Genomic DNA, 13,060 nt, shown 5'->3' with positions numbered 1-13,060 from the left:
CAAAACCCCTCCCACCACCCCTCCCCCTTTTCCAAATCCCCTCCCATATGATTACCTCCTCGTAGTGAATATGTGTACAAAATTTGGTTGAAATCGGTCCTGGGAGTTGAAAGTTACACAGAATTCTTCGTTTTCTGAACAAAACCCTCCCACCACCCCTCCCCCTTTTCTACATGACCATCCCACCCCTTTGTTAACTTCCTCTGAGGATAGAGAATGTCTGTACCAAATTTGGTTGAAATCGGCCAAGTGGTTCAGAAGTAGTTAGCGAACATACATACATAGATTGGTTTTTATATTCATTAAAATCAATAAAATCATAATCTTTAATCATAGAGTTGAATGATTTAATCATTTAATCTGCTTAGAATTGGTCCTGGGGGTCAGGAGTTACACTGAATTGCCCGTTTTCTAAAGACAACCGCTTTCCCTTTACCCTTCCTCTTTTCTCAACGGCCATTTCACCCCCTTTGTTATCTTCTCCTAGGGATAGAAAATGTGTGTACCAAATTTGGTTGAAATCGGTACAGGGGTTCAGAAGTTACACTAAATTGCCCGTTTTCTGAACAATACCCTCCCTTCAGACCCCTACCCCCTTATCCAAATTTCCTCCCGTACGATCGGCTCCTCATAGTGAATATGTGTACAAAATTTGGTTGAAATCGGTCCTGAGGGTTTGGGAGTTACACTGAATTGCTCTTTTTCCAAAGACAACCCCTCCCCCTTTACCCTCCCCTTTTTTTCAATGACGATCCTATTACCCTTTGTTATCTTTTCCTTAGGATAGAGAATGTGTGTACCAAATTTGGTTGAAATCAGTACAGGGTTCATGATTTACTTTGAATTGCCCGTTTTCTAAACAAAACCCTCCCTCCAGACCCTCCCCTTTCCCAAATCCCTCCCATATGATTACCTCCTCGTAGTGAATATGTGTACAAAATTTGGTTGAAATCGGTCCTGGGAGTTGAAAGTTACACAGAATTGTTCGTTTTCTGAACAAAACCCTCCCACCACCCTCCCCTTTTCTACATGACCATCCCACCCCTTTGTTAACTTCCTCTGAGGATAGAGAATGTCTGTACCAAATTTGGTTGAAATCGGTCCTGGGAGTTGAAAGTTACACAGAATTGTTCGTTTTCTGAACAAAACCCCTCCCACCACCCCTCCCCCTTTTCTACATGACCATCCCACCCCTTTGTTAACTTCCTCTGAGGATAGAGAATGTCTGTACCAAATTTGGTTGAAATCGGTCCTGGGAGTTGAAAGTTACACAGAATTGTTCGTTTTCTGAACAAAACCCTCCCACCACCCCTCCCCTTTTCTACATGACCATCCCACCCCTTTGTTAACTTCCTCTGAGGATAGAGAATGTCTGTACCAAATTTGGTTGAAATCGGCCAAGTGGTTCAGAAGTAGTTAGCGAACATACATACATAGATTGGTTTTTATATATATAGATTGTGATGTATGTAGCTGTCACTGATCTGTAAGGTATATAATATAAAAATATATTAAACCCAAATACCATCTTTGATAAAAAGGATCTCGAATCCTTGGTAGATCTAGATTATATCGACGGTTTCGTGCAGGCACAACTCAAAGTCTGTAATTTTTTTAAAACGATGTTTTGAATTTTTGACTCAAAAAAGAAATTTCTATATTTTTGTGATTATTTCGAATTTCACGGATCTTTCTGCATGTGTTGATACAAATGGATTAGTTTTGCGTGTTTTAACAAGAAAACCTAAGAGATGAGCCAGCCGTGGGCAGAAAATCTCTTTAATAAAGATAAAAGAAATAAGAAAACTTTTAAAAAATCGATAATCATGAATTTATAGAAAATTTTGAAAAAAATCTTATAACTTTTGATATATTGTGAATTTTGATCTGAGTCTCTGTACCTTTGTAGCTTTCCTTCAAAGAGTCAAAAACGAAATTTATTAAGTTGTGCCAGTATTGTACGAAATCGTTAATATATGATATTTCTCAATGGTTTAGGGAATAGGTTGTTATCTTTTTCATAGCCATTTCCACAGTCACAGAATATATTTTACACTTGGTGATACAAACATAATGAGCCGACATGTGCTAAATATGTTCTCGCATATATAACCCGAACCAGATTTTTGATGATCTGAGCTTCCATAAAATACAGTAAACTTATTCTTTCTTGATATCCAAGGTACAATCATGAAAGAACAAATATTTAAAACTATCTATTAGAGATAGCCAAGTTTTGCAGGAAAGAGTTCACTGTAAATTATTTGCAGTATGAGACCAATATGTTACACAAATGATATTTACTAGGTTGTTATTTCGAATGTTTAGTTACATGCACTTGAATTTGATCCAATACCGGATGTGAGCGTTGTGAGTAGTTGTTCCGAGTTAGTCACCGAGTAGAATCTGTACACTGGGAACTTACCAGACCATGCCCTGGGCACCGAAGCCTTTCGCCTCCAGTCTGACGTACCGCGAAGGCACCTCAAATTCTGTATCACCAAACTGGTATTTTTCAAATTTTTCTGTCTGGTTTTGATTCATTTTCGATTGCGATCCTATTTCATACACGCTATTATAATTACTGATATGTGTTTGTTTGGATGTTCTTGGCAAATTGTTGACTTAAATTACACCCAACTTTGATTCTTCACGAAAGAGCTATTAAGAAGCAACTAAAATCAGGTGCGCTGATTAACTAGAACGAAAAAAGAAAGTATGAAATGATAAAGTGTAAACGTATAACACAAGGCGATTATTCTACAGAGATTATGTATTTGTTCGGGAACCAAACTGGTGGTGCATGGACTTTAAATCAAGTCAAAATGGTTTTTGCTGTTGCTAGATGCTGATAGTTGCAGTAAAAGTTTTGACACAGATAATGGTTTCGTTTTCGATTGGTTGAAATTAAACTATCGATGTAAAATTTAGTGAATGATGGTAGGATGTATATCAAAAGAAATAACTAACAGCCAGAATGACTCTGGTGTCATCATACAGTCTTTTCTCTCTGTAATTCCTACAAGAAAAGTCATGTTTAAAAACAAAAGTAAGCAATCCTAGTTGATATATTTATCCAACGTAGTCTAATGAATAAAGAATTTAATCTCTTTTGTTAAAGATCTTTTTGAAGAAATTGTAGATACGAATTCATACAAATCAGACTGGATGCATTTCTTTTTGTAATAAAAGCATGACTAGTAACACCAATATACATAGATAATCAGCGCAGCAAGGCCACAGACGAGGCGTAATACACCTCTCGGCACGTGAACGGTGTGAAGTTGACATTAATATCAAAAGATTGATAAGTTCTATCAACAGCCAGGCACAATCAAGATTTCTAAACCCAAGAAAGCCGCCAAAACTTTCCACTCGATGCCGCGCTGGCGCTATGAATCATCACCGTCAAATGACATGTATCTCATTACAATCATTTCACATGATTGACTAGTGAAAACCAACCCAACCGAACAGCAGGCACAGAGAGCGTGGTCGTGTGACTCATTCAACATATGTACTGCCGGACAGGCCCCCTAAAGCTGACCGAAATTCAACTGAACTCATGCAGCTATTGTGTTAGCGTTTGATAAGCAAGCTTGCGCCTTGTTCATCTCCAATATTTCAATAACATTTGATAAACGTTATCGTTTCGGAGAATCCATGATGATCGCCATATATAAATAGGCCACCCACCTCTCTAGTTGATTGACTTCGGGCAGCGTCGAATGCACTTTTATCAGTGCTCGGCTTCCTGAATCTTTCTTGAATTCTAAAGACACTATTCGCTTACACAACGATGACATCAAAGAAAATTCCGAGACAACCATTCCTTTCGTATCCTTATGTCGTTGGATTAACATTCTTCACTGAGTTGTGTTCTCGCATGTGCAGCAATGTAGAGGAGACACAAAACTTCGGGTTAGAAGTTTATGGTAATTATTACCGGCTTGTACCAAATGGGGTAAAATTTCCTTCCCGCGTGGGATCCCGCACGAGAAGTGAGTGGGTGAAGCTCCTCGGTAAATTTCCTTCGGATGGCACGTAATGAATTCCGAGCGGAACCTTACATTTCTATATGGTATGTTCTTCAATTTTCACGACGACAAATTTTTCCTCCGTAGTCGCTTCCTTTCTGTGAATTGATTTAAGTTCTATGGCACGATAAGAGCACGTTTCTGGTTAGTTTGGGAAAGCTTTCTGTAGGAATGTTCATGAAAACATCGACCGGCGGCGCAACGTACGAGTGAGTGGGAGTAGTAAGTAGTAGCAGACTTCAGACGAGCGTAGCTGTAAAATTATAGGACCGAGCTGAAGTTGATGAGATTGTCTTGCAAGCACGTCTCGCTTTTACTGGCTGATCTAAGAGAGTGAAGAATTTCCGGTCGGGTATCAATTAATTGGAATCAAGATGATGGGGATAAGCGGAATGAGCTTTTGAATATGGCTTGTGTAGGGAATAGGAAACTATATAACTCGGAAATCAACCGTAGTGCGTTATAAACATTACTTCAGAAGTGAATTAGCAGATTTTTTTGAAAACAATTTAAGAAACTATGTGGCTTTTTTTTTAAATTCTTGAATCTGGACGTTAACATGTGCATATTAGGAGACTAATTATGTTTTGAGGTTATGCTTAATTGTTTTCACTCGTGGTTTATATTCAGGGGTCTTCACAATTTACTGCCCATCAATCGGGTTCTCTAACTCTAACATCTTGCCTGCAAGTGATAATGGTAATATGCTCATCGGGGTGAAACTATTTTGGTTGTTTGTTAACCGTGGAAAATGATGTGGTCTAAACAACTTTTTTAAACGAATAGCAGGGATCACCGAATTTCCTGTGAAAACCAAAAAGAATTTAAAGTGAAAGCTTAAAAGTGTTTTCCTGGAATCTCGACATCTCGTGGCAAATCGAGAAAAAACTAGATTAATCCAACTAGCGGTAATGATGTCTTTCTCGTTCGTTTTGAATGGTTGAGAAACACATAGAAAAGTCGGGTCCGCGACGTTAGGCATAAGTACGATAGGCATAATGGACGTTAGGCATAAAATTACCCAAAGAACAGCCTATGACATAAAGAAGGCATCTTTATGCCTAACGGGGTAGTCCCAGAAAGGTCTAAACAACGCTAGTAAAAGAATAGATCTTTTTACATTCGTTTATACTCGTTGTTAAATTTCCTGCCGAATTTTCTTTTTGTTAGCAAAGCAGATGACAAATAAGTGTCAAAAAAATATTTTTACTAAGTTTTAAAGTCCATTATGCCTATCGTCCGTTAATCGTTATGCCTAACGTCCATAATGCCTAACGTCCTTATGCCTAACGTCGTGGACCCGATGGTAACTTACTCAAACCCCACATTTCCCTTCTTCTCTCATTAAAAAGGCTAAAAAATATCCTCTAGCATTGTTTTTTTTTAAAGTTATTTACGCGAGACGGAGATGAACATATTGCTTTTGAGAAACCGATAATTTCCTTTGAAAACTAAACTCCAAAATAAACTTGTCTGATCATCGTGACTTTCAATCGCAAAACAACGAAATGCATATCAATAGATTGTATCATTTAAATGTTAAACTAAATTGGTACCTAGTGTTATGGTATTGATCTCACAAGAAACATTTTATATTGTAGCAATAATTTAAATATCTTATACCATCCATTAAATTCAACTATCAGCTTCTTCTTCTTATTGGCATTACATCCCCACACTGGGACAGAGCCGCCTCGCAGCTTAGTGTTCATTAAGCACTTCGACAGTAATTAACTGCGAGGTTTCTAAGCCAAGTTACCATTTTTGCATTCATATATCATGAGGCTAACACGATGATACTTTTATGCCCAGGGAAGTCGAGACAATTTCCAATCCGAAAATTGTCTAGACCGGCACCGGGAATCGAACCCAGCCACCCTCAGCATGGTCTTGCTTTGTAGCCGCGCGTGTTACCGCACGGCTATGGAGGGCTATCAGCTTCATATATAGTAATACCAGCAAGCTGACCCTCAACATATCGATGTTGAACTTGCTAACAATTGCTTAGAACATGTGTTCCCAAACTGTGGGCTGCGACTCCCAGGGAGGTCGTGGGCTGATCAATGATGGGTTGCGAAAGACGAATCTTGATTCATACATTTGTCAAATTTGTCAAATACAATTCAAATCCAATTCAAATTCGATCCAATTCCAATAAAAATCCTAGCCACATTCAATCCAATTCCAATCAACATCCAATCCTAATCTAATCTAAATCCAATCCAAATCTAATCCAAACCCATTCCACATTCAATCCAAATCCGTTCCACACCCATTCCAAATCCAATCCAATCAAAATCTAATCCAAATCCGATCCAAATCCTATCTAAATCCGTTCCAAATCCAATCAAATGCAATTCTAATCCAAATCTAAATCAAATCCAATCCAAATCCAGTCCAAATCCAATCCAAATCCAACCAAAATCTAATCCAAATCCGTTTCAAATCCCTTCCAAATCCAATCCATATCCAATTCAAATCCAATCCATATCCAATTCAAATCCTTTCCAATCAAATCCAAATCCAACCAAAATCTAATCCAAATCCTGTCTTAATCTGTTCGAATTCCAAATCATTTCCAATCCGTTCAAAGAAATATAATGACCGATAGAACTAGCTTAACTGGTAGTCTCATGTACACTAAAGCCGCCAAGTTATACAATTCAAACTAAATTTATTTTAACCAAAATCAAAGCTTCCATGACCCACCTTGAGATTTTCTAGATTGTCTTTTCTCGGCAGTCTCCCAGACACGCTTTTTGATTTTCCAAACCACAATCCATTTTCCAGCGGTCTTCCAGACGCGCTTTGTGATTTTCCAAACCACAATCCATTTTCCAAAAGTCTTCCAGACATGCTTTGTGATTATCCAAACCACAATTAATTTTCCAGCGGTCTCCAGACACGCTTTGTGATTTTCCAAACCACAATCCATTTTGCAGCGTTCTTCCAGACGCGCTTTGTAGCAATACAAACCCGTTGTCTTGTGTTTTTTAATCATCAAATATTTTAACACATTAGCACATTAACAATTGAATTCAACTCACCTTTTGAAATCAGCGTAAAGATCCAAGAAACAACCTGGCAGGATCGCCAAAATGTGTGGCCCCAAATGGCCAACATTTTGGCTAAATGTGTATCTCTACTGCACGAGATATTTTTTGAAAATAAATAAATAGAAATCAAATGTAGGAATGGGACAATATAAATAATTGATGGTGAATAAGACAAGAATATACTCCAGGAATTCCTCCGGAAGTTACTCCAGGAATTCCTCCGGAAGTTCCCTCAGGAATTCCTTCGGAAGTTCCTCCAGGAATTCCTCTAGAAGTTCCTCCAGGAATTCCTCCAGAAGTTCCTCCAGGAATTCCTCCGGAAGTTCCTCCAGGAATTCCTCCAGAAGTTCCTCCAGGAATTCCTCCGGAAGTTCTTCCAGGAATTCCTCCGGAAGTTCCTCCAGGAATTCCTCCGGAAGTTCCTCCAGGAATTCCTCCGGAAGTTCCTCCAGGAATTCCTCCGGAAGTTCCTCCAGAATTCCTCGGAAGTTCCTCCAGGAATTCCTCCTGAAGTCCTTCAGGAATTCCTCCGGAAGTTCCTCCAGGAATTCCTCCGGAAGTTCCTCCAGGAATTCCTCCGGAAGTTCCTCCAGGAATTCCTCCGGAAGTTCCTCCAGGAATTCCTCCGGAAGTTCCTCCAGGAATTCCTCCGGAAGTTCCTCCAGGAATTCCTCCGGAAGTTCCTCCAGGAATTCCTCCGGAAGTTCCTCCAGGAATTCCTCCGGAAGTTCCTCCGGAAGTTCCTCCGGAAGTTCCTCCAGGAATTCCTCCGGAAGTTCCTCCAGGAATTCCTCCGGAAGTTCCTCCAGGAATTCCTCCGGAAGTTCCTCCAGGAATTTCTCTGGAAGTTCCTCCGGGAATTCCTCCGGAAGTTCCTCCAGGGATTCCTCCGGAAGTTCCTCCGAGAAATTTCCTCCAGTTCCTACAGGAATTCCGAATTAACTTCCGAAGAAATTCTCGGAGGAATTCCCGTAGGAACTTCCGGAGGAATTCCCGGAGGAACTTCCGGAGGAATTCCCGGAATAACTTCCGGAGGAATTCCCGGAGGAACTTCCGGAGGAATTCCCGGAGGAACTTCCGGAGAAATTCCCGGAGGAACTTCCGGAGGAATTCCCGGAGGAACTTCCGAAAGAATTCTCGGAGGAACTTCCAGAGGAATTCCCGGAGGAATTTCCGGAGGAATTCCCGGAGGAACTTCCGGAGGAATTCCCGGAGGAACTTCCGGAGGAATTCCCGGAGGAACTTCCGGAGGAATTCCCGGAGGAACTTCCGGAGGAATTCCCGGAGGAACTTCCGGAGGAATTCCCGGAGAAACTTCCGGAGGAATTCACGGAGGAACTTGCGGAGGAATTCCCGGAGGAACTTCCGGAGGAATTTCCGGAGGAACTTCCGGAGGAATTCCCGGAGGAACTTTCGGAGGAATTCCCGGAGGAACTTCCGGAGGAATTCCCGGAGGAACTTCCGGAGGAATTCCCGGAGGCACTTCCGGAGGAATTCCCGGAGGAACTTCCGGAGGAATTCCCGGAGGAACTTCCGGAGGAATTCCCGGAGGAACTTCCGGAGGAATTCCTGGAGGAACTTCCGGAGGAATTCCTGAAGGAACTTCCGGAGGAATTCCTGAAGGAACTTCCGGAGGAATTCCGAGGAGAACTTCCGGAGGAATTCCGAGGAGAACTTCCGGAGGAATTCCCGGGGGAACTTCCGGAGGAATTCCCGGGGGGCTTCTGGAGGAATTCCCGGAGTAACTTCCGGAGGAATTCCCGGGGGAACTTCCGGAGGAATTCCCGGGGGAACTTCCGGAGAAACTTCCGGAGGAATTCCTGGAGGAATTCCCGGAGGAGCTTCCGGAGGAATTCCCGGAGGAACTTTCAGAGGAATTCCGGGAGGAACTTTCGTAGGAATTCCCGGAGGAACTTCTGGAGGAATTCCAGGAGGAACTTCCGGAGGAATTCCCGGAGGAATTCCCGAGGAACTTCCGAGGAATTCCCGGAGGAACTTCGGAGGAATTCGGAGGAACTTCGGAGGAATTGGAGGAACTTCCGGAGGAATTCGGAGGAACTTCCGGAGGAATTCCCGGAGGAACTTCCGGAGGAATTCCCGGAGGAACTTCGGAGGAATTCCCGGAGGAACTTCCGGAGGAATTCCCGGAGGAACTTCCGGAGGAATTCCGGAGGAACTTCCGGAGGAATTCCTGGAGGAACTTCCGGAGGAATTCCCGGAGGAACTTCCGGAGGAATTCCCGGAGGAACTTCGGGAGGAAATACCGGAGGAACTTAGGGAGGAATTGCTATAGGACCTTCCGGAGGAATCTTGGGAGAAAATTCCGGAGGAATTCCCGGAGGAACTTCCGGAGGAATTCCCTTAGGAACTTCCGGAGGAATTCCCTTAGGAACTTCCGGAGAAATTCCCTCAGGAACTTCCGGAGGAATTCCCGGAGGAACTTCCGGAGGAATTCCCGGAGGAACTTCCGGAGGAATTCCCGGAGGAACTTCCGGAGGAATTCCCGGAGGAACTTCCGGAGGAATTCCCGGAGGAACTTCCGGAGGAATTCCCGGAGGAACTTCCGGAGGAATTCCCGGAGGAACTTCCGGAGGAATTCCCGGAGGAACTTCCGGAGGAATTCCCGGAGGAACTTGCGGAGGAACTTCCGGAGGAATTCCCGGAGGAACTTCCAGAGGAATTCTCGGAGGAACTTCCGGAGGAATTCCCGGAGGAACTTCCGGAGGAATTCCCGGAGGAACTTCCGGAGGAATTCCCGGAGGAACTTCCGGAGGAACTTACGGAGGAATTCCCGGAGGAACTTCCGGAAAAATTCCCGGAGGAACTTCCGGAAAAATTCCCGGAGGAATTCCCGGAGGAACTTCCGGAGGAATTCCCGGAGGAACTTCCGGAGGAATTCCCGGAGGAATTTCCGGAGGAATTTCCGGAGGAACTTACTTTATTTTTCTTTGTCTTATCTATCTTATTTGTCCTATTTGTCTTATTTGTCTTATTTGTCTTATTTGTCTTATTTGTCTTATTTGTCTTATTTGTCTTATTTGTCTTATTTGTCTTATTTGTCTTATTTGTCTTATTTGTCTTATTTGTCTTATTTGTCTTATTTGTCTTATTTGTCTTTTTTGTCTTATTTGTTTTATTTGTCTTATTTGTGAGTTCAGTGCGAGATTTCTCTTGTTTCGGACAGTAGAACGATGGCGCGATCGGCCGAATTATTGTGTTCTGCTTTGCGCGGCCGGTAATAAAAATCAGTTCAGTGCGAGATTTCTCTTGTTTCGGACAGCAGAACGATGGTGCGATCGGCCGAATTATTGTGTTCTGCTTTGCGCCGCGGGTAATAAAAATCAGTTCAGTGCGAGATATCTCTTGTTTCGGACAGCAGAACGATGGCGCGATCGGCCGAATTATTGTGTTCTGCTTTGCGCGGCCGGTAATAAAAATCAGTTCAGTGCGAGATTTCTCTTGTTTCGGACAGCAGAACGATGGCGCGATCGGCCGAATTATTGTGTTCTGCTTTGCGCGGCCGGTAATAAAAATCAGTTCAGTGCGAGATTTCTCTTGTTTCGGACAGCAGAACGATGGCGCGATCGGCCGAATTATTGTGTTCTGCTTTTCGCGGCCGGTAATAAAAATCAGTTCAGTGCGAGATTTCTCTTGTTTCGGACAGCAGAACGATGGCGCGATCGGCCGAAATATTGTGTTCTGCATTGCGCGCCCGGTAGGCCGGTAGTTAGTTTGTGTTACTTTTCGCGCCCGATTCATGGCTAGGTAAAATCACTGTGTATAAATAATGGCACGGTCGTATCGCTTATCAGAGTGAATCCAGATCCAACGATGCCTACCAATTAACTGATAATCCTTCCTGTGGTTTGTGTGGAGACGCAGAGGTAAACACGGTCTTCAAATAGCAAAAACCACCTTCTAATATTCCTTCCTTCTTCCTAACTGACTACAAGGACGTGGCCGGCGCCGTTATTGATCATTTGAATTTTAGAGTCACTGAAACTTGCACACTGAGAATGCTTGAACAATCCCAGTCAATCATTCAGTTGATTCTTTGTGCAATTTCACTGATTCTGGTCAATCACGGAGTAGCAACCATAGATATGTGTAGTCAGTCAAAGCTAAGCTAAGCTAAGCTATTTGTTTTATTTGTCTTATTTGTCTTATTTGTCTTATTTGTCTTATTTGTCTTATTTGTCTTATTTGTCTTATTTGTCTTATTTGTCTTATTTGTCTTATTTGTCTTATTTGTCTTATTTGTCTTATTTGTCTTATTTGTCTTATTTACACCAGCACCACTGTTATCACCCAAATACTTTTCAAAGCTTGTGTGGAAACCTTGAACAGAAATCCTCTCACGATATTTTCTAATGTTGTTCTAGAAACGGCTCATGTTTTCATTTTCTAAAACCAGCTGGAGTTTGTTTATTTTGATTTCTACATTGCGTGATTGGTCGGCACTGTTGCTGTTCTCTCGCCGAACCACTTCCGCCGAATTTCTTCCCCATTGTTGCCAATTCCTTTTGTTCTCCGTTTACGGCAAATTCTCAAGCAATTGTAAACTGCATAATGATGAAATAATTTTGGCGACACTGACAGCGTAATTCTGGCGGGCTGAATTGGGCAATTTTCTCTCTCAGAGAGTGCTACCACGTGCTTTTTTAACGGAAAATCCTTCCCTCATACCTTAAATCAATAGACTGAGAAAGCCAAAATTTGAATAATTGATTGTATATTAGGGTGGCTCAAATTAGTAGGGCCGCCCTGTTATTCTGTTCTATTTGATGCCCTGATGCTCTGGACAAAATTTCAACCAAATCGGTCAACGTTTGGGCGGTGCTAAACTCGTTGGAAGCTTATATGCAAAAATGTATGCAGAAATTGTTTATATTGCAGAGAAACATGGCTCCGTAAAGTTTTATACACACCTGAGCCTACCAAATAAACGAACTTGAAAAAAAAAGACCATTTCGGTCAAACGGCAATTTCGGCCAATTGACTTTTTGCCTAAACGGCTTTTTAGGATAGACGAGCTCGGTGGTCTAGTGGCTATCGCTTCTGCCTTATAAGCAGGAGGTCGTGGGTTCAATTCCAGGCTCGTCCCCTTTCCTACTTTGTATTTCTATCTTAGTTCTTTCTGTGTTTCACGTTATACCAAAACGATTACTACTGTTATAACCTTCCACATAATCCCAAAACCTCCCGTGGCACCTATGAGAGGTCGTAGAGTTCTCTGCATCTTTCTTAAGTAGGTGTCCAACAAACCATCCTTCCCCTTCCTCAGCATTCGCAAGGACGTGGCCAGGACAGATCTCGACTATTGGAGAGTGCAATTGCTTCCATCTAAGAGTTAGTGATTAATCCCAAATCAATATCTGTGGTAACGGATGAAAGTGATACTAGTCTCATACAATAGTCTTGGCTTGTACCACCTACGAATTTGTGCGAACTGCTAAATGCTAATGCTAATGCTAATGCTAAAATGGCTTTTTAGGATAAATGACTTGTTCGATGTTCCGTCCAAATTTGAGATGGGCAAAACGGATCACATCGTTGAACGGATCAGATCCGGGCCATTCAGTCTAATGATCCGGATCTTTCTTACGGATCGGATATTTGGATCAAAAAGTAAGAAGAATGCAAAATGCTGAAACGGTTACCATTCAGGACTACACTGTTCACCCGTACATTCAATAATTTCACCCCTCTCTAACTCACTTATACTTATAACATGCATAGAGAAAATACAACATTTTTTTATTTTATCATTTCCTCACACATGATTCGGTAATTTGCTGATTTGGTGTACCGGATCATTGAAAAGGTAATCTACGATTCATTCACTCATGGATCTGAACGCCCATCTCTAGTCCAAATGATCAGTTTGAGCGAACGATATGTTCGGCCGTATATTTATTTTGGCCAAAAGACATATTTGGCCAAACAACTTCTGGCTTTCGGCCGAAC

The 13,060-nt window shown here is 42.1% G+C and overlaps 1 protein-coding gene across 5 annotated transcripts in view; it reads right to left on the bottom strand.

Annotated features, from left to right (window-relative positions):
• The window catches only part of LOC134213685 (stress-activated protein kinase JNK), a 276,561-nt gene that overhangs the window by 27,762 nt on the left and 235,739 nt on the right, over positions 1-13,060 (bottom strand). For 4 of the 5 annotated variants that reach the window (XM_062692957.1, XM_062692959.1, XM_062692958.1 and 1 more), the window contains one exon: positions 2,426-2,698. The exons of the other annotated variant lie outside the window; for it this stretch is intronic. In XM_062692957.1, the coding sequence (XP_062548941.1) occupies positions 2,426-2,544 (119 nt within the window). In that variant the 5' untranslated portion in view covers positions 2,545-2,698. The remainder of the gene's footprint in view (positions 1-2,425; positions 2,699-13,060) is intronic. 5 annotated transcript variants of the gene reach the window in all.

This window comes from Armigeres subalbatus, chromosome 2, assembly GCF_024139115.2.
Source record: "Armigeres subalbatus isolate Guangzhou_Male chromosome 2, GZ_Asu_2, whole genome shotgun sequence".
NCBI lineage: Eukaryota > Metazoa > Arthropoda > Insecta > Diptera > Culicidae > Armigeres > Armigeres subalbatus.
Note: the sequence above shows the minus strand (reverse complement) of the source record. Positions and strands in the feature narration are given on the sequence as shown.